General features: G+C 45.7%; 2 protein-coding genes across 3 annotated transcripts in view; one reads left to right on the top strand and one right to left on the bottom strand.

The window, feature by feature from the left end:
• Srd5a1 (steroid 5 alpha-reductase 1) overlaps window positions 1-13,498 on the bottom strand; it is a 31,585-nt gene extending 18,087 nt beyond the window's left edge. The window contains exons 1-3 of the mRNA XM_021640249.2: window positions 12,819-13,498; window positions 4,695-4,861; window positions 248-349 (exon numbers count right to left, since the gene is read on the bottom strand). Coding sequence (XP_021495924.1) covers window positions 248-349; window positions 4,695-4,861; window positions 12,819-13,099 — 550 coding nt within the window. The 5' untranslated portion in view covers window positions 13,100-13,498. The remainder of the gene's footprint in view (window positions 1-247; window positions 350-4,694; window positions 4,862-12,818) is intronic.
• Window positions 13,499-13,845: 347 nt separating this feature from the next.
• The window catches only part of Nsun2 (NOP2/Sun RNA methyltransferase 2), a 28,765-nt gene continuing 21,540 nt past the window's right edge, over window positions 13,846-21,070 (top strand). For both annotated transcript variants that reach the window (XM_021640245.2, XM_021640244.2), the window contains exons 1-6: window positions 13,846-14,023; window positions 14,119-14,276; window positions 14,764-14,868; window positions 17,655-17,760; window positions 19,784-19,855; window positions 20,231-20,315. In XM_021640245.2, the coding sequence (XP_021495920.1) occupies window positions 13,853-14,023; window positions 14,119-14,276; window positions 14,764-14,868; window positions 17,655-17,760; window positions 19,784-19,855; window positions 20,231-20,315 (697 nt within the window). In that variant the 5' untranslated portion in view covers window positions 13,846-13,852. The remainder of the gene's footprint in view (window positions 14,024-14,118; window positions 14,277-14,763; window positions 14,869-17,654; window positions 17,761-19,783; window positions 19,856-20,230; window positions 20,316-21,070) is intronic.

The following is a 21,070-nucleotide window of genomic DNA, read 5'->3' as shown; positions in this document are numbered from 1 at the left end:
TCACAGTGCTGGACAGTAAGGACCAGAGTGTGCTGTGGCCTGTAAGTCCTCCCCATCCTGCTTCCAAACACAGAACCCCTCCACTGCTTCATCATCTTCAGAAGCCAGAACTGACCCCTTATAAGTGAACAGTCCTAACTGTGGCTCAAACTGAAAACCTTCAGCTGCGAGTTTGCAGCGCTGAGAAACGAAGACAGGCCGGTAGTGTGCAAAGCAACTTTGCAGAAAAATCCCTCTCAGTACGTACCCCTAGGTATTTTGTATCCAGTTTCCCCTGGTTTTCTCAGATTCCTCAGGATGTAGTCTGAATGGATATTTATCACCATGCCTGCTAACCACAAGGCAAAACCTAAAGGATAAACAAGATTATCATAGTTAATAACTGGCAGGACTTCAGAAAGCCATGCTCAACTGAACAGTACACCACAATCCTCTGAGTCAGGGCTAGCATGAGTATGAGCTACAGCTGGCAGCTAGCTACAGCAATAGATTGTTTCCTTATGCATGTCTATAGACATCTATTCTACCAAAAACACTCGGGCATAATTTGTGGTCTCAGTCTGTGTTTTTACCATGACAGGAATAGAAAACAGGACTTATGATGGGGCAGGGGGAACCAGACTGCCAGTACATTTGCTTTCCCTTTTCCTCAGGAAAACTGCACTGAGAAACACTTATAGTCTCCCCTCCATATAAGGAGAGGTGAATATTTACTGGCTACACACCTACCCACCCTACCCACGGGGGAGTAGGCATAGACCCCAGGATCCCATCTCTGGTCCTCTTCTGTCCTTCCCTTGCAGCCCTGTAGTGCAGGTCCCTAGCACCTTATTAGTCTGCTAGTAGCTCCCAGTCAGGTCTCCTCTGGCCCAGGCCATGCCTCTCCTTCTATCCCAAGAGGCTAGTGGGTACAACATGGTTCTCCCTAGCGCACCAGCGACTAAGGTTTCTCTCCCTGGGGTGTCTCCTCAGGAGTGTGTTTGTCTTTAAGAAGCAGGGTGTGAGACTTTCAAAGACACATTAATGTCTTCTTCAGCTCAGAGCTTAGGAAAGAGGTACTCAAAAGTGGTCATCATGGACAGCACTGGTATCACACCAGTTATTTTCAGCCAGAAAAGGCAAAGTGCCAAGCCTGTAACAAGAAAAGACTCTGATACAAAAAGGGCAAACCTGATTTTTCTGAGATATCAAAAATGTGAAGGACAAACGGTGTTATAACTGTTATCAGCACTACATGGACTAGGGGACCCGTGGATTTTGCCATGCCATGGGACACCCTCTCATTGTAAACGGACCCTTTAGGATCCTGAGTTTCTTTATTCTGACTCTGCCACCAGCAATGTCATTTTCCCTCTAAACATATCAAATGCTGTGGTGAGGTTTACTGTATCCTGGTGATTAGGGGACTTGCTAGTTCTTTTTATTTTTGGATTTTGGATGTTACATCTACATGATTTGGCTTCTAAATAAAGTTAACAAAGAAAAGCAAGTTGTCCGGATCCCATGTTTCCCTCCTGAGAGACTAGCTTTACTCTGTGCTGAGTGGAAGAAAACTAGTGTTGTGTGCATCCATGACACACAGTGGATTTCATCTGTGGGATTTAAAGGCATATAAAGCCTTTAAAAACGTATCTGTGATGGTTAAAACTGAATGCCAACTTGAAAGGATGCAGAAACGTTGAGGGAGGAGACACACATCTAAACATGTGCGCATGTGCTAACTGGGGTGAGCCGCTCCACCGTGAGCGGGGCAGCACGGTTCCATGGCCTGTGGCCTGGAACTAAGTAAAAGGAGAAAGTGAGCGGGATAAAAATGTTCACCTCTTTCTGCTTCCTGACCGCTGACCCCACATAACCAGTAACCTCGTGCCCTTACCACCATGCCTTCTCGGGCACAATGGCCTGTCTTCCCCAATTGTGATTTTTGCTAGAAATGGAGAGAAATAACCGAGGGAAATCAGAAGCAGGGGTACAGGTGCCACCATGCTAAGCCTGAGCAACAGGCTCTTCTAAGGTTGGACGTGCTTCACAGTGGGAGTGTGGGAGTTGCAAGGTCATGCTAGGAAAGCCACAGAAGGATGTATGCAGAGCTCAGTGGCCCATCCTGGGAGCTCAGAAGGTCAGAATCCCAAGAGAAAACAGACAGTGGAGACCTGCCTCACACTGGCTCAGAGGGGAACACACGTCCTGAAAGGAGCTGGGCTAGAAGCCATTTGTGTTACATTTTGGCAAAGACTGAAAACATTCTGCCCAGGTCCTGAGAACTGGAATGAGGCTGAATTAAAAAAAGCTAAACTGTTTGGTGGAAGACATCTTCAGACAGGAATGCATCCAGGCTGTGGCTTGGCTACTGCTCACTGCTTAGAAAGTGGAGTGGCAAGTGCATCACAGAGGGGAAAACACACGATTGGGTGAGGAAAGGCAGTTTACTCTAGATGTGTCTGGAGGGTAGGCCTAGATCCTAAGAGCTCAGTTATGTTCCTTCCAGCGCTGACTGAGTTGGGAAGATCCACCCTGAATATGGGTGACACCTTCCATGGGCTAAGGTCCTGAGCTCCAACATTCACCTCTCTACTTCCTGACTGGATTCGAGGTGACCAGCCGCCTCACTCTCCACCACCACGCCTTCCCTATCATCACGGTCTGTGCCCTCAAACTGTGAGCCTCCAAACCCCTTCCTTCTCTAAGCTGCTTTCCTCTTGTGTTGTCACACTAAGGAGAATGATAACTGATACATTTACCCAAGTTAAAATGGATCCACTTTTGCCAAGCCCTAACTAAAACAAATAAGTAAACAGAGCTGGGGGTGCATGTAGAATTGAGGAGCATTCATGGGGAGCATGCATGTACACATGTAGGAATAACAGAGCAGGGCGAGGGCATGTGTAGATATGCAGGAGCAACAGAGGGGGGTGCATGCACATACGCATGCAGGAAGACTAGAACGGGGCATGCGTGCATTCGTGTAGGAACTGCCGCCTAGGCTCTTCCAGAACCACAGTCTTACCCAGCTCCTTCTAGGAGATGTGTCTGTAAGAGGGCTGCCTCAGTTGAGGCTGAGTAGATGACACCTTTGATTTCTTTGAAAATTCCTCACACACTCCTCTTCAGTGTGCTCCTAAAACCTTCCCTTTGCCTCAGCTTCCTGGAAGACAGTCTGCAACGGGCTGTGCATTTCTGTGCATTCCTTCTCCCCTCATCACACATCACTTCGTTTCAGAAAATCTTCTGATTGTTACTTGTGGTGGCAAATCTTTCAGACTGAGCCTGTTTATGGCTAGGGGAGTTTTTTTGTTTTGGGTTTTTTTGTTTGTTTGTTTTCTTTTTTTTTTTTTAGAATTTTGCTCCTGGCCATAAGTAGCTTAAGGGCAACTACCCATCCATGCAGCTTCCTGTCTCCTCACAAAGCAATGCACTGTATGAAATCCAAGTATAAAATGAGGGAATATGCCTTGCTGCCTGCTGGGAATACCACTTTCATGTCCTTCTATTTAACGGTGGAAAAGTCGATCGGTCTGTAAACAGTTAATAGTTAATAGGCAGCTCAGGTGCAGGCCAGGAGCAACGGTGCCTCCTGGTGAATCACTGTCTGATGATGAGCTTTAGATGGTGACTACTCCCACAGGCCAAAAGGATGTTATCAGAATGATCCAAATAGTTCACACGGAAATGATTCACTAGATTCACCTGAGACTCAGGCCTAGCTGGGGTCACAGCCTGTACTCCAACACAGCCTGAGAACTGGACCTCTCAGCCCTCATCCAAGAAGCTTCTCCTTGAGCAGATGCCACTGCAGAAATCTACAACACTCAGAATGCAGAGGACAACTGACTGCAGAGTACCCACCCCGATCCGGTACATCCATAACACAGGCACTGCAGTTAAAGCTCAGGGAAGGGGGGGATAAAGATCGTAAGAGCCAGAGGACCAGGAAGGCTGCTGTGACATATTGTCTTCTACACATGACAAGGATGCCACACCCATGAAACCTCAACAGGATGGTTGCCTAACAAGACTAGTGTAATGACAATACCAGTTGGTGTGCCAGTGGGGAATTTTCACAAGATGAAGAATCAGTTTTCTCTAGGGATCAGCACCATGATAGGTTATCCAATCCCAAGTGGTCAGACCCAAACACATACACATTTGAGCAACACTAAAAGGACTCAGTAGGTTTCCTGTGTACGTGCGTATGTGCATGCATCTGTGTGTGTGTGTGTGTGTGTGTGTGCATGTGTGTTACCATAATTAAAGAAAAGGGGGTTATGAGTTTGAGAGGAAGTTGGGGAGACATGGGAGAGTTGGAGGGAGAAGGAGGAATGGAAAGGTTGCAAATACAATACTCATGAATGAAAGTCTCAAAAAATAAATTAAAAAACATAAGCATTTGGAAACTTATCTTTTACTAAATAAAGAAAGAAGACAGACATAGAGACAGAGAAGCAATTCCTCCTCCTCTTGACTGCTGGCTCTGCACCCCCACAGGTGCATCAGAAGCAGCACTGCATCACCAAGTGTCCCCACCCAACTGCAGCTTGATGCTGTTTCCAAGTTCCAAGCAAGGACAGCCTCATCCTCCCTGCTGTGGAGCCCCTGGGGAGGTCACAGGACCTCCTAGGATGGTTCTTCTCTCAGGTGGGCTTTCTGATAGAGCCTCTGGGCCTGAGTGGAGGGAATGACCTGTGTGCACTCACCCATCAGGAAATAGGGATGGGTCTCCCAGCCTTCAGCGTACACGGCAAACTGGCTCAGGTATCTGCTCTGCATGTAGCCGTTGACGGTGCAGAACAGGACTGCCGCGACAAAGCTGAACAGCGGTGTCGGCTTCCCTCCCCGGATCAGGAACGGGAAAACCAGCGTCCTTAGGAAACACAAGCAAGACACAAACTGAAGAGCTGGAGGGTCTGCTTCTGCACTATTGCTTTACATGACTTGGGGTTTTCAGTTCGTTTTCTTGTATAGATGTCATTCTTGGTTCACATTTGTACTGGTTTACTCTATGATAAAATCAGGGGTTTTGAGATAAAGGACTAACTATGCCTCACTCATGTTCATCAATCACAGTAGTCAGGATTCCAATCATTTAGAACGTGAAAAGATACACTGACTCAGAAACTGGACAAATCCCCCCTATCCTAAAGGCAGTCTGAAACTCCGGCCTCTGTGTGCACATATACTCATGTGCACACCCCCCCACACAGACAGACACACAGACAAATAATCTGTGTGTACCTGCACTCATGTGCACGTATATCCACACAGACACATAGTATAAAGTAATAAAAATATATTAAAAATGCAAGTTTTAAAAGAAAACATGCCTATTAAAATACAGTTTACTGGTGGTAGAGGGATATCTTGTTTGGTAAAATACTTGTCTTCCAAACATAAGAATTTGAGTTTAATCCCCAGGATTAAAGGTTCAAGAAGAGGAAAGAAAATTAACAAGATTAAAACACACAGAATAGATGCGAAAATAAGCAGTCTGACCAAGACTTCTGGGCTAATGGCACAGATTTCTATGGGATGAATGACATATTGGAGATGGGTAATGCTCTATTTATGGGTGGTGACTTCTCCAGAATATTGGAATCACAGATGGCAAGTTTTCATCAGTTAGAACTGAATCTCCAATCTGGTCCTATAAGTTCAGTGCTCAATTATGAACCAGTCATAAATACTGCTTGGGACTTTCTGAGCATGAAGTCCTACTCTGTATCTGTGTGTGCACGTGTTCCTCTTGTTTGCTGGTATTCTTAATCTACCAGACTGGGAAGGGCGTCACTCATGGGCAGAACCAGTATGCCACAGACTTGGTCATCACCATTTGCTCGGAGCATGAGGAGTGGGCTACACTTGCTGCTCTGCTCCAGCGTGGTTGTCTGGCGGCTTAGAAAGGTGTCCACGCGTGGTTCTGATTTCAGAGCTGACAGAGCCACGTCCTGAATGAGGTGAGCTCTGCAGGGCTCTTGGAAGCAGCTTCTCTGCAGACTTGATAAACTATTTTCATGGGTCACCTGAAACTTCAGAGTCACTGTTTGCCTCAATGTGCAAAACATGCCATAGTTTAATGTTAAAGTTATTGGTATCTAAGGTCATGTCAACTGCTTTATAGATTTTTTTTTCCATTGTGCTCAAATTCAACATGGAATGTCCATTATCATGTAAATTTGCAACAGACATAATTTCTACACGCAGGCTATGGCTCTGCCATTGTTTCGTGAGCTGGAATCTTCATGTTTTAAAAATCTCTTTTGGTACTTGGGGGTTGCTATCTAACATTGGATGGGAAGAAATTAATCTGCAGGGTTTTAATATTATGCAATGTGCACATCAAGGAATGAACCAGACAGGATTACATGAGCTTTTCAAGTGAACCACTGAAATTGCATACCATAGCCTGCTATCAGTAGTTGCACTTTATGCTTGCCTCAAGAGCCAGACTGTCTCACAAAGGCCCCAGGGCCAAGCATGGGAAACCGTCCTTTGAGATGTTGGTCAAGGGAGTCCAAGAGATTCCCAAAAGAATTTGGGTTGTTGCCATTACCCTTGACTATCTCTCAGCCACCACTGTGCCTCTATGCCACAGCCCCCCCACCCCTTCTGTCCTCAGCACCACAGAAGGTCCATATTCCCAAGGCCAGGGTCTGGCTTCCCTCCAGTGCAGTCACACAGGAGTCAGGCCAGACTCTGTTAGCACCTCTTCTGGGCCTTGCCCAAACAACCCTCCTCTCTACCTCTTCCTGGTTAGGTCCTGTATCACCTGCAATACCCCGTACCAACGAGGGCTAGCGAGAGTTTGCTAGACTGGCTGCAACAGCTTCTTAGCAGCACTAAATGCTGTTTCCACCCTGGTTTTCTTCCAGGACTTGCCGAAGGAGCTCGAATGACCGTTTAATAAGTAAGATGCTTGGGGAGAATGGAAACTGCTTATCTTTTCTACTGGGAAAACTTAAATGTCGCTCAGCTAACTACATGGGCTGTGTGTCTAGTAACATGTATCTCTCCCGCCACCCTCACCCAGCTAACACACACACAGACACACACACACAAAGACACACACACACACATACACACACACACACATAAGTATCTCCCAGGTATATTTTAAAAACTATACCTGGCAAAACAAGTACTTTTGGAGCAGTTCTCTATCAGCCACAAAGAAACTGAGTCATGGCTTTTATAGAACTTGAGATCCCTGCATTAAGCAAAATGAGCAAGGCTCAGTGAGACAAATACTGCATATTCCTTTTCATGGGTGGGTCCTAGATTTTAACTTCTGTGTGTGTGTGTGTGTGTGTGTGTATTTGTACTGGTACAGGTCACAAAACTAGAATGGGGACCTTGAGGAGGGGGAGTGATATTAATGGGGGCACAGGGAGTTTTAAAAACTAATAAAAACAAATAAATGAGTGAAGCCACTGATATTACGACTCTAGTGCCACTGCCCCCCTCCCCAACTTGCAGCCCAAGATCAACACTGTTGTGCAGAGGCTCTCCTTTCAGAAGGGTCTGCCCAGCTCTACTGCTCTAGAAGTGACTTGCATTTACAGGGCCGCCTCCATTCTCTCACTTGCCTAAAATTAATCACGGTGTTTCAAATCCAAAGGCTTCAGCCCAGAATGCTAACCAAAATTTTAGGAAGCACTGCCTTCATTTCTAACCTCATGTGTTCACAACTTGTTCAATGGCATGAAGCCTGGTAGGATGTGCACAGACAGGCCCACATGTATGCTGAGGTGGAACAATGTCTCTTATCATTCATTGAACCCTCGGATGTACCAGTTCTGTGTGAGCTGTTCGAACAACACACTATTTATCATGAATGCCAATCCTACATGCTAAGACATCAGAAAGAAACAGCTCATGTTACTGGTAGGAAATCCTGTACAGTGTAGGGATCTACCCGAAGAAATGATAGTGTCGGCATAGTCCTTTGGTAGCAGCAGACTCAAAATGTTCTCACCTTGTCAAACTCTATTCAAATAAAACAAAACAGATAAAGACAAGTGATGGTGGCACATGCCTTTAAACCCCGCACTCTGGAAGTAGAGATAGACCAGACTGTTGAGCCCGTTGTACAGATCAAGTTCTAGGCTATGCAGGCCCATGCAGTGAGACTGTCTATAAAAAAACACTCTCCCTGCCAAATGCAAATAACAATAGAAACACAGATAAATTTGGAAGGAAATGGGGGAGAAGGGAGCTGCTGCACGTATGCCTGTTAACAAGTACTTGAAAAAGGCTTTGCTGGAAGCATTGGCTTGCCAATAGCCACCTTCACAATACAAAGAAATGAACACAACACTGATTTCTACAAGACACAACTAGACTGTGGTGCTTTGAATGACAAGATGTTCCCTGTTTGGGGAGACTTAGGAGACATGGCCTTGCTGGAGGAAGTGTCTCGCTGGGGACAGTTTTGAGAGCTTAGAGATGTGCTGCTTTGAGCTCATTCTGTTTTCTGCTTTTGATTTGAGATGTGAGCTCTCAACTAGAGGTTCTCTTGTTTTGACCTCTGAGTGCTGAGGTTATAGGTGTACATGGCCATCCTTCCTAAAGATCTGGAGGGAAAAGTACTTTCAAATGATGACTGCTTGTCTGATGGCTCATTTTCACAGGTGACCTGGGTATAACCCTTAATGAAGTTGGGTAATTGCAAATGCCCTCTCACAGACTCATGTGTTGGAATGTTTGGCCCATGGGGAGTTGCACTATTAGGAGGTGTGGCCTAATTGAAGTAGTTGTGGCCTTGTTGGAGGAAGTGTGTCACTGTGGGAGCAGGCTTTGATGTCTCCAATGCTCATGCTATGCCCAGCATGGCACACAGTCTCCTTCCACTGCATGGGGATCAAGAGACAGAACTCTCGGCTCCTTCTCCAGCACCATGTCTGCCTGCACACTGACATGCTTCCCCCCACTCTGACAATGGACTAAACCTCTGAAACTGCAAGCCAGCCCCAATTAAATGCTTTTCTTTGTAAGACCTGCCTTGGTCATAGTGTCTCTTCACAGCAATAAAGTCCTAAATAAGACAGGGATTATTTATAAATGAACTTTCCAGCTGGGCAGTGGTGGTGCACACGTCTAATCCTAGCATCAGGAGGCAGAAGCAGGCAGATTTCTGAGTTCGAGGCTAGGCTGGTCTGCAGAGTGAGTTTCAGGTGTAGCCAGGGCTACACCAAGAAACCCTATCTCAGAACAACAAAACAAAACAAACAAAGAAACAAATGAATGAGTGAGCTTTCCATGTATATTGTGGCGTAATATTTATAACTGATATATCTTTTAGTTAAGCAACGGTTATCCCTAAACAGCTGTATAACCAAATCACCACACAGAGACTAGGATTTATTTAATTAACCTAAAGCACAATGCTGGGCAATAGTTATTCCATCCTAAACCTCCAAGATCACAGAGTTTCCTACCATTCAGATTTCACCCATTATAATTGCTTTTAGTCATATCTTAGGTCCAGTTCATTTCTCCACATGGGTCCAAGACCTCAAGATTCTCCTCCTCTCCTCTCCTACCTCCTTCCTCTTCCTCCCACTCCAGACCAGGATGTCCCACCCTATCCTCTCCATTGCTCAGCATTGTGGCTGGTTGCTTTAATTGACAATGTAGTGAACAAATGGTGGATGTTTACACAAACTTGAGACAGGTGATACTTAGCAATGTCCGGATTGAAGCCAGATAGTGGGAGAGAGAAGCCAGCATTTGAATGAACAAAGGTAAATTGTATATATTCCAAAAGAACATTAAACCAATACATGTGAGTTGAAAATAATTCTTTTTCAGGGTCTCTGGCTTCAAATTGAGAGTTCTGGAATTAAAGGAGTGTGCCATCACACCCGTATAAGGTGACAATTTAAAGTTATATTAAATTACATAATATCTGACTAAAGTCCACGTGGGAGTGACTTCTTTTCTACCCTATTTTCATTCTCATCATCTTTCTCTCTCTTCCTTCTCCTGAGGATCAAATTCAATTCTTTATGCAGGTAAGGCACTAAGCATTTGAGTAATTTCTAAGAAAAGTGAAAATTCTGAAATACCAATAGCTAAATGTAAATCTATGTCCTCTGGCTTTGTTAACCTCTATGCAAAGAATTATTTATTATATAGCAATATGCACGATCACTTTAAACAGTTCACTACGATCACATATGTGTTTGCAGCGAGCCCTGCTCTATGAGAAAATTTCAACATGGCAGCTTCTGTCTGCATAAGCTTTGTCTCATGAAGCATCACATATACAGGGCCCAAGGAAAATCTACAGGAATTTTGGGGGGTGGTTAGGAAAACTACACGAATGACATTAAGACATGTTCTTTTAGTGTAATTTTGTGTACATTGGAGTGTTTAAAAAAAAAAAACAAGATTATTTACAAGATATAAAGGTAAAGAGGAAAATATAAGCAAGGTGGAAAGGAACCAGCAAACAGAAGAGACAACCCTGAAGAGGACAATAGGTATGAAGTGCATTTTGGTTAAGAAAGCTAAACAGAGCAATGGGCTATTTTTCTATGAGAAAGAGTTCTGTGTGGCAGAATGATTTTTTTATTGTGTGGATTGCCCTCAAATGAGAAGAAATTGAATACAGCCAAAGATGAGGTAGGTTGCAAAGGGGCTGAGCAGGTGGCAGGTTTGTGAAGAATGTGTGAAGAGTGTGGGAAACATGTATTCTCACTGCAAGATCATGTCAGTGCTGGCATTAACATTACAGGTTGTACCTGTATGAATCTTGGGGGGCAGGGCTAAGATCCCCATTCCATGAGTTGAAAGGTCAGCTTTGATGGTTACAACAGGTCTCAGCTCATTCGCCATCTGACTCATTCAATTGTTTATCTTCAAGGCTCACTTGGTCCCTGGTACAAACCTGTATTTGCCACTGCTGCTCATTTTGAACTCTGTCCCTTGTGCATGGGAAGCCTCTGAAAATGTATGAATTGTAACGAGATCAGGAAGGAACCAGCACTCTGGAATGATAAAGCCCACAGAACAGTAAGAAGAGCCTCACAGTGGACTTATGAGAATTGCTCCTTCTAAGCTTCTCGCTCATATTGCCTGACATGTGGGCACTCGTGAACATGGATCTCCACTTACCTATCAAAGGACCAGATCAGACTAAAACCCACCACTTCATAGGAAGTATGTCTCAAAGGGGGAAAATTTTAAAAAAGCTGTTCAAACAAGAACCACTTTTGCCAAGTACTAATGACAGATAAAGAAGACTGGCTTGCATACATGTGTTCTGACAAGACTTATCTATCATATAAAACTTCACCAGCACTACAACCTTGGGCAGTGGTCACCACAACCTTACACCAGAAATACGCTCTGCAAGGATGTCTGTTTAACCTTAGACTACTGACCACACCCCACCCCTACCCCAGTTACAAGTGTTAAGCCAAGTGTTAGTTTCAAAATACTGTGTGTAATCCTCAGGCTGCTTTTGGTAATCGTTCGGCTGTATAATCTAAGATGGCACCATGAATTCTTATCCCAATAGTCTGTAAGCCTCTTTCCCCTTTTCTCACTGCTCGGTACTAACAGCCTTCCAGAGCCTTCACTGCACATCTTACGTATATGCTCTGGCACTGAGCTACATTCTCAGTCCAAAGGGAATCTTCCAGATTCGTTATTTAGATTGACCTCTAGCAGCTTGCCTCCCAGAACATGCTTTTATCCACGGTTTGTACCAGTCTAGCTAGCCTCAGCCCCAGGGATTATCTTAGCTCTGCCTTCCATTCCTTGACAGGGGCACTGCAATTACAGAAGCTTGTATGGGATGCAAACTCAGGTTCTTCCTTGGGCTTGCATGGCTACCCACTGAGCCATCTCCTCATCTTCTGGAGTACTCTATCAACAGTTTGAGGCACACAGAATTCAGTCTTTTCTGTATGTTGACTGTCCCCCATATAAAATGCCTGCAATAAAATTGACTGTCTTGGGGTGGGGAAAGAGGCCAGAATACAAATCACCTCCTGTACAGTACTGTACACCAGGGACTTGTGGGCCCTGGATCTGAGAAGCCATTCTTCCTCCTCATGGGAACACAGAAGAAGGGGGAGGCTAGAAACACAACACTGAATTCTCCCAGCCCCTCTAGGAAATGAGTATTTTACAATGCTTCTGCAAAAATCAGAGAGGATGAAGACGCTCCCACGTCCCAAACGTCATAGAAATCAACTACCTTAGATACAAAAGTATCCTTTTTATTGTGCAGTTTTCAGAATCTAGATGAAAACAGTTAAACGTTGACTTACAAATGTTGGGTCAGTTAGGGACAAGAACTAGAGACAGTCCAGGCAGTTTTATTAGAAAACCCGAAGACTTAAGGCAGTCACCGAAACATTTTTCACATGACAATCTCCCGGGAAAGATTCATAAGCTAACCTGTTTGTGCCTGGAAAGCCAGCCTTTTTCATTCAAACACGTCAACTCGTCTCTGAAATTGCTCAAGTCCACATTCGGGGTCCACAGTGGTTCTGAGAGAGTAGGTTGTTAGCAAGATGAAGCTGAGTCACCCGGCTATGAGAGAGGCTGATAGAGAGTCCCCAAGGGGGGAAACAGTAGAAATGCAGCAGCAGCATCCTGCTAAGGTAATATCACTGATACTCCTTATTCCAGAGAAGAAATCCGGACCAGTGTGCCACTAACCCTGACCAGACACGGACTTTGATCACCTCGTGCGGTCCTTTCTACCCGCCGTTCTAGACAATCTTACGTATTTAGGAATTAATTTCCGAGCCACGGGTCCTCGGAAACGCCTGGTGCGGGAGGATGAGCGCCGGAGGGAAGACTATTACCTTTGCACGTAATGGATCAGAAACATAGCCAGCAGAACCCGGTTGGGCAGCTCGACCAGTCGCGTGGCTGCAGGACGGAGGCACTCGTACAGCGGCCAGACCATTGAGGGCAGCTCCTGTAGGAACCAGGCGGGTCGCGCCGGCAGTTGGCGGCCGTGCCAGTGCGAAGAGTAGCGGCCATAGGTAGAGCCCACCAAGTCGAGCACGACGAAGACCACGCAGGCCATGAAACCCTGCAAGTAGACCAGCGCGTCCAGCAGGCGCAACTCGTCAAATTCCATAGCTGCGGTCGAGCTGCGAGCTCCATGCCGAGGCGTCTAAGTGGGACCATATATAAGCCCAGGAGGAGGGCACAGAGCGGTCCACTGGGGCCTGGCGCTCCAGCAGTGCGTACCTGCCCAGGGGAGGGGTCGAGCCACCTGTTCGGGCGGGGACAGGACCACAAGCCAGCACCATCAGACAACACCCTCCCGCTGGGATCCAGGGGAGAGCCCAGTCCATACAAGAAAGCCCCGCCTCTTTAGGGGAGGGTTCTTAGCCAGAGCCCCGCCTACGCAGAAAGCCCCGCCTTTTCCTGATCTTGGAGGGCTACACATTGGCCCAGAGCTCCTTTGGCAAGCGAGGAGGGCAGCCTAAGCTCCGCCCCCTCAGTGCCACAGCGGAGCCCCAGAGCCTTGCAACACCCACAAAGCCCTGTCCGCACAGTCCTTTGCTCCAAACAGAATCGCGCTCCGCCCACCTCTGACGTGTAGGCCACGCCCCTCCACGGTCTGGCTCCCTGACAGCCGCAGGTCTGGCAGCGCTCCACGCCTCTCTGCGCACGCGCCATCAGCAGGTCGTCCATGCAGGTGCCTGAGCCTCCGTGTAAGACAGGGTGATTCACGCTCAGTGGTTTTAGTGGTTGATTTGAGGAACCGCGTCCCTGTACGAACACCACCCTTTTCTCGTGTGGGTTTTTGTTAACGGTGTGTTGTGTCGTATCAGGCATATTTCTTGACTGCCTTGCTAGGACCCATCCTCGGGGGGTCCTCGGGATGCAGGCGGAAGTACAGCGTGCGTGCTCAGTGGCGGGTCGCTGTCTACGCTCCGCGTGTGCAGTCGCGTGGGCCATGGGGCGGCGGGCGCGGGTCCGGCGGCTCCAGCAGCCACCGCAGCCTGAGGGCGCTGAAGACGGCACCGAGGGAGGCAGGAAGCGCGGCCAGGCGGTGAGAGGAGCGCCTCGTGGGGTCGGGCGTGGGGGCTTGCTCGTGGGCCGGGTTAGCGGGGCCCGGGACTTGCTCACCTGTCGCTTTCCCGGCAGGGTTGGGAAGGTGGATATCCCGAGATAATAAAGGAGAACAAGCTTTTCGAGCACTATTATCAGGAACTCAAGATCGTGCCTGAAGGAGAGTGGGACCAATTTATGGATTCACTCCGGGAGCCACTCCCAGCCACATTGAGAATCACTGGTTACAAAAGGTAATTCTGTTGTGTCTTTTCTGAGGTATGGGCTACGAGGCTTTCGAGAGGGAGATACGGTATAGAGGAGTAGCCTGGGTTGCTTAGGCGTTGCGCGTGTGGGAGATCAGAACATGATTCGAAAGTGCTCCATCTGAACAACACGGAAAACTTGTGACATCTAATTTGCGTCTCTCTGCCTGTCAGTGTACATTATCTCCAAGATACGTTGCAGTATTGCATTTACTGTATTTCTTAAGTTGTGTCCAGCCTATGGTCCAACACAGTGCGGTAAACTGGAGGGGTTTTGGTTTTAGTAAGTTGGTTGTGTTGCTTTCCAAATTGAATTCTTAGATATTAACGATGTCCCAGTGTTAAAAGGCTACACACCTCTAGGTGATTAAAGAACATCTCAAGAGTTGGTTTGAGTTTTGCAGTCTTAAAGTTATTAAGTTTTATCAAGTCACCATTTTTAGATCACTGTGAAACTTGCTTATTTTTCTCGTAGCCATGCAAAAGAGATTCTCCATTGCTTGAAGAACAAGTATTTTAAGGAGTTGGAGGACCTGGAGGTAGATGGACAGAAAGTTGAAGTTCCACAGCCTCTAAGTTGGTAAGTACAAAATAATTTCTCATGTTGGGTGTTTCTTAGATTTGTTTCCCTCTGGGGTGCATTTCTTAGCTCTGCAATCACTGTTGGCAGAAACAGCCTGGATGTACTTTTCAGGCATATCTTTGTTTTTCATGACACGGTTTCTCTGTGTAGCTCTGGCTGTCCTGGAACTCACTCTGTAGGCCAGGTTGGCCTCAAACTCAATAGATCCACTTACCTCTGCCTCCCAAGTGCTGGGATTAAAGCTATGCACCAACACACCTGGTTCTTTTCAAGCATCTAAATGTTCTTTTCTCTAATGCTTTTATTAACATCAGACTGGTGTGTACATGTTAATAAGTGACTTGTAATTCATGTTTCCCAAACTGAGTTTAGTTAATTGGTTTTGGGTCCAGCCTCCTCTAATTTGAAGTTCCTTAGCGGCTTCTGTTTACAATCCAGAGTTTCCCACATCAGAGTTTCAGAGTAGATGCTCTTTCTTTAGAGAGAGAGAACAAAGCCTCAGCACAGGCTGCTATGGCTTACATACCCATGTGTTTCCCAGCACAGCCTACAGGCAGGTTTAATCTTCTTCTGATTCCAGTATGCAGGCAGTCCTGCTCCCACGACAGCCCTTCATTACCTATGATTGCTGGTGCCTAAAGGGGCAGAATTCCTTGTTCAATACCCGAAGTGCTCCATAATGGTTCGGATACTCTGCACCCTGAGTGAACTCACAGATTTAATTATGGTTTCATATTTCATGTTTTGGGATAGAATTTTCACAAAGGAAAAATATTTTAAGTAGTTGTTACATAATGGTGAATTTAGTCTTTTCTGGTAACTTTGTGGGTTTTGGCTTTTTTTTTATGCTTTTTCTTTTGAGACAGGGTCTTATTGTGTAGCTCTGGTTGGTGCAGGAGTTGCTATATAGACAAGGCTGGCCTTGAACTCAGAGGCTGAATGCCCCTGCCTCCCTTCCTTTGGGATTAAAGGCCTGGACACCATGTCTGGTGTTTTGCCTGTTTATATATTGATGTTGTCATCTTTTATTTTTAGGCAGCTTTTTTGGTAACAACCCGGCATTAGAGTTTTGTTAATCATGGAATATAACTTTCCTTTTATCCCTGACCATTTGGATAGGTAGGCATAACACGTACATTTAAAAGAGAACTGAATGTCAGGCACTAAAATCAGTGTGCAGTAGATTTTCCAAATACAACACTGGGCAGTTTCTATATCACTGCCTCTAGGGAAGCAGGATGAATATTTCAGTTGTTTTTGTTGGCCTTCCTGCTTGGATGGAAAGGTGTCTTGGGACTCAGAAGCCCAGGAACCACAGAGCTCTGAGGGGAGAAGGACTCCAATAGAAGGGCATCCTGAGACACGGGAGCCCAGGAATCACACAGTGCTGAGATGAGGTCTCCTCAGCAGAGGTCTTGGAGTTCCCAGAGGAGGGTATCCCCTGGTGAACTGAGTTGCTCAGGAATCTCAGCCCTGCCCCACTTTTTTCCCATCTTTCCTTCTTCTCTTCATTGTTTCTTGGCTTCTTCCAATGAGAGTCACACCAGGCAGCAAGTCTCATAAAGGAGATTTATTGGAGAGTCCAAGAAGTGGAGGGATGAATCCAGGGGTTGGCTGCTCCTGCTCCTGGGAGAGGACAGTAGGGAGCTGAGCAGACAGCCTTTACATAAGAGGTGGAGCTTTCTAGGACAGATTTTTTTCAAGTTGAAGATTGGTGAGATTTCAAATCCTGAGCTTGGGGGAGCTCAGGGATTGGTGACTTTTTGTTCAACCTTTTTACCTAAATTTAGCACAGTCTGGGAAGGGTCCTATTGAGGGACTGGAGATGACCTTTGTGACAGTTACTGAGGCTTGAAATGATGTTATAAGAGTGCTAGGAAGATTAGAGAGGTCTGAAGGCCTGGCTGCTGGAGTTCCTTGGGCAGCGGCCTGGTCGCTTTCCTGCCTTGAGGATTTATGAAGTTTAGAAAGGGAGTCCGCTAGAGTTTGCATGAATAGCTGACAGTTTTTAACTGCCTGATAAGTCAAACAGAGCAGCAAAATGCTGTGTAAATGAGGGGTGCTGTGTGTAATATCCACAGTCAATTTCATTTTCATAATTTAGTAGTCAGAACTTATCACATGTATCTTAAAACATGGCTGGTGAGTCAAGTTTTAAGATGCTAAAAGCTGAGTCTCTGCGTCACTTCCAAGACTCAAATTCGTCACTTGTGTCTGTTTTCCAGTCAGCCTGACTTCATTGTCCCATTTGCTACTATGGCTACAAAATGGTATATTAAACCCTTTGACCTTTATTGTTAACAGGAGTTCATTGTCATACCTCAGGAGTAACAGTTAGTACTGACACAGATTGATCACTTCCTGACCTAATTAGCTTGCTGTTGGGTTAACTAGACTTGGTGAGCACAGTGCTGTGGGTCACATCAGAGCCTGCCGTTGAGGACAAGTGAATAGGGACAGGTCAGGTGTAGGTAACACCTGTCCCAATCACTGACCTCATAAAGAAAGAATGTCCTCATAAAGTGACACAGATGGTGAGAGAGGCTTCATTCTTCATTCTGGACTTGGTTAAAAATGAGTGCATTGGTGATTTCCAAGCATGGGGGTATTTAGGATTGGGTTTTGTGTGTAAAGCTCTTTTGTTGCCTTATAGTTTCTGCTTTGTATAGAAACAGAAAATGCATGAAGAAAGTCATGATCAGGTATTAGTCCAGCATTTAAATATGTGCTACACATGCCTTATTGTATGAAAATGGTGATTACCTTGCTTTCTTCTTATTTAGGTACCCTGAAGAACTTGCCTGGCACACAAATTTAAGTCGAAAAATCTTGAGAAAGTCCCCACTGTTGGCAAAGTTTCATCAGTTCCTGGTTAGCGAGGCTGAGTCTGTAAGTGTGTTCTGTGGATGTGCAGGGGCCTGAGCACACTGAGCACCGTTCATCGCATGTACACTGTGTTTTCCCCTGAAGAGTCAGAGGGGCCACACTCAGGACACACTAGCTTTAGTGTTATGATTGACTAGTCTGCGGGCTTGTTTGGGTCATGGAATCCTGAAGACAGTTGAGTTCACCTGTCATTGTTGTCTGTTTTACTGTCTACTATTGGTGGATTGACAAGGCTGTAGAATTTGGATGAGTGTAGGACCAGGCTGTCACTCATGGTACTTCTGTTTAGTCTGTTCCTTTTTCTTAGATGTGTAGTCATCTGCGTGTCTTACGTGTAGAGTACAACATTTTAAGACCACTTAGCAGATTATGGAAGTTGTATAGTTTACTTATAATGGCACTATTAATTTCATACTTTATCCTGTTGTATCTTGCCATGGATTTTTTTTTCTATGTTGAACCTTTACAAATGCAGGTAGCCACGTGTAACTGTGGTTCTCATGGGTGCTATCCTTCTGGGTTGTTTTGGGTAGCTTCAGTCACTGGTCTGAAGCCTAGAGGCATTTCCAGTACAGACACTGTCCTTTCATGTGATGGATAAATGTACGCTGTGATGCTAGATAAGTGTCCGCCTTGCAGATTTTCTTTTTCTTCTTTTGGACTCTTTAATTTTACATTTAACCCAGGGGTTTCCTCTCTTTTGTCCACTTCTTTCTGGTGAAGTGAAGTATTTAGTGCCACTAGGTAAAATACACTTCTTACTCACCATGCTTTAGAAGTATGTGCTTTCCATATTTCTTCTTTCCTGATGCTATTACAACTATGAAAGATAGTCATCTGTCTCGGCTCCCATTTTTAGCTATATCCCCCCACTGTGGCTTTCTGTCCACATAGGTAGAGGGCGTAAGTTTGCTTGGCTTTCCCTCCCTGGATACTAAGGATTGGGAGCTACCACAGCCCTGTCTGTACTTGGTCTGCCCAACTCTTCATTTAGGTTGGTGGTTGAATAAAAGGTTAGCAGACCATTAGGGAGCATCAGGTTTGTGCTTTGAGTAGACCAGACCCTGGGGACTAGTGTGGTAGGCAGCTAGGTGGGTAATGTTGACCCAGGTTGTGGTAAGGATATGTGGCTGTTGGGAAGAAAGGCTTTTGGATTTTATCAGGAGCTAGGTAGTGAGAGCTGTGTAGCTGAGCACTGCAGAGTTTTGGAACCACTGTCACATGGGTAAACTGGAAGCTTAGAGTCTGTGCCTAGGTAAGTGAATCACAGTTGAGGTAGGTGCCACCGAATCACTGCTAACCAGAAACTCATGAGAGCAGATGACAGGTGAAAATGTGAAGTCTGGGTGTCAGTTCTGATGGTCATAGGCCTGACTTGTCATGTGTCATATGACTGGCCTGCATTTTAGGTGCTGAAAAGCAGGTGGTTTGTGGGCAGCCCATACATTCCAGGCTGGTGGTAGGGTTGTGACTGAGGCAGTACTAGACTTCCTGTCTGCATCTGAATGTGTATTGTCTGCCAGCTCTTATGCCCAGGCCCTCGTAAAAACAACATAAGGGTGGTGATTAGTTGCTAGTTGCTCAAAGGATACAGATAGGATCAGTAGCTGATGTCTTGTCTTTGCAAGGAGTTCCTTGGATCTAGAAAGTGAATATGGAGGGTTCCTGATAGAGCAGACCCAGGAAATAGATGGATATGGGGAAGGAAGATTATTGCTCCATGGTCACTTTCTGTCCTGCACTAAATTTTGGCTCCTGGCTGTGTGCTGCTCTGCAGATAGGGGACTGCCCTTGAGGACACTCCCCCAACCCCTGTGCGTGCATAAGAGGACCGAGACTGTGGTGCATCATACCTGATATTCTTATCTTGATGCTAGTGGGTTCTTACTTATCTTTAGGTAGCAAGCAATTATCCGTTAAAATTTTCCTGTTCTGTGTAAGATTCCATGACCTTTTCCTATTGCGCTAGACACATGCCTGATTTGAAGTGCTGTTTTTCTTACTGTTGCTGGTTTTTCTCTCTAAGGGAAACATCATCCGCCAGGAGGCTGTCAGCATGATCCCCCCACTGCTGCTCAACGTTGAGCCACATCATAAGGTAGAGTGCCAGACAAAAGACAGGTGGGCAGGCATTGGCAGTGCTGTGCCCACTCTGCGGAGACCTTGCAGTAGTGTTCGCCTTTCCCTTCTGTTTGGTAATGTTATGTATTCTAAGGTTTTTGTTCTTGTAGTTTTGTATTCTGCCTTACAGTACACATAAAGTTACACATAAACTCTCTTAAAGTGATTGTTTTAAGAAATTAACTACACAGATAATTTTTAGTGGTCTTCTATAAATCACATTGACTCCATGTGGCCCACCAGCACTGTTCCATAATTTATAAGTAGACTGATGTCTGGCCTTTGACCACACAACCCTTTGGGAATAGTTTTAAAAAGAGACACACTCTTGTTTGTTTGTTTGTTTTTATAGATCTTAGACATGTGTGCAGCCCCTGGATCAAAGACCACACAGTTAATTGAAATGTTGCATGCAGACATGAGTGTCCCCTTTCCAGGTAATCACTGTGGGTTAGGAGGTGACGTTGGTGGGTTGTGGGAGAGGGAAAGTCCTCCCCTTTTCTCCTTTCTGGGCAGTAAAGTCTCCTGTGGGTACTGAGGGTAGCACACTGATGATAAGTTGTCAAATCAGCACAGTCAGATGCTGAGGACCCTGTGTGTTAGACTCCTTCCTGCGTGCTATCTGTAACAGGAAAGGGGCCTACACATGGTACACAGACTTCTGTGAACTTGGGTAGTAACCCCTGCTTTGTCCAGTTTCTGCCTTAGGTGAGAAGCAGTGGCTAGCCTGCTGTTTCTGGTTGTTGCTGTTTGCCCCTGCATTTGGAGCTCTCCACCATTCAGCAGGGGTTTGGAGCAGCAGACGCCACATCTGAAACGGGATGTGATGTGCAGTGCTGTGGGGAGGTTGCAGAAAGCTCAGGAGCTGGCAGCCATTTCTGCAGTCTGCCTGTCTTTCCTGAGAGCCGGAGAGCCAGGAACAGTATTTCTGGTGTTGGTCAGATCAGCTTCAATCTATTCTGCTTGCTGGCTTTGAGCTACCCCAGCCCATTTCTGTTTTAATTATATACTTATAAATGATGTGGAGGGGTTTTGTTTTGTTGTTGTTTTGGGTTTTTTTGTTTTGCTGCCTGTTTGTTTGTCATTTTTTTTTTAAAGCCCTCATTTTCTTGGTAGATAATGCTTTTCCTAAAACCATCTGTATTATATGTTTTTAAACTATTTCTGTATTGTTGGTTAGGAGCCTTGCTTA

Source organism: Meriones unguiculatus, chromosome 3 (genome assembly GCF_030254825.1).
Source record: "Meriones unguiculatus strain TT.TT164.6M chromosome 3, Bangor_MerUng_6.1, whole genome shotgun sequence".
In the NCBI taxonomy this organism is placed as follows: domain Eukaryota; kingdom Metazoa; phylum Chordata; class Mammalia; order Rodentia; family Muridae; genus Meriones; species Meriones unguiculatus.
This window is presented reverse-complemented; position numbering and strand designations above follow the sequence as displayed.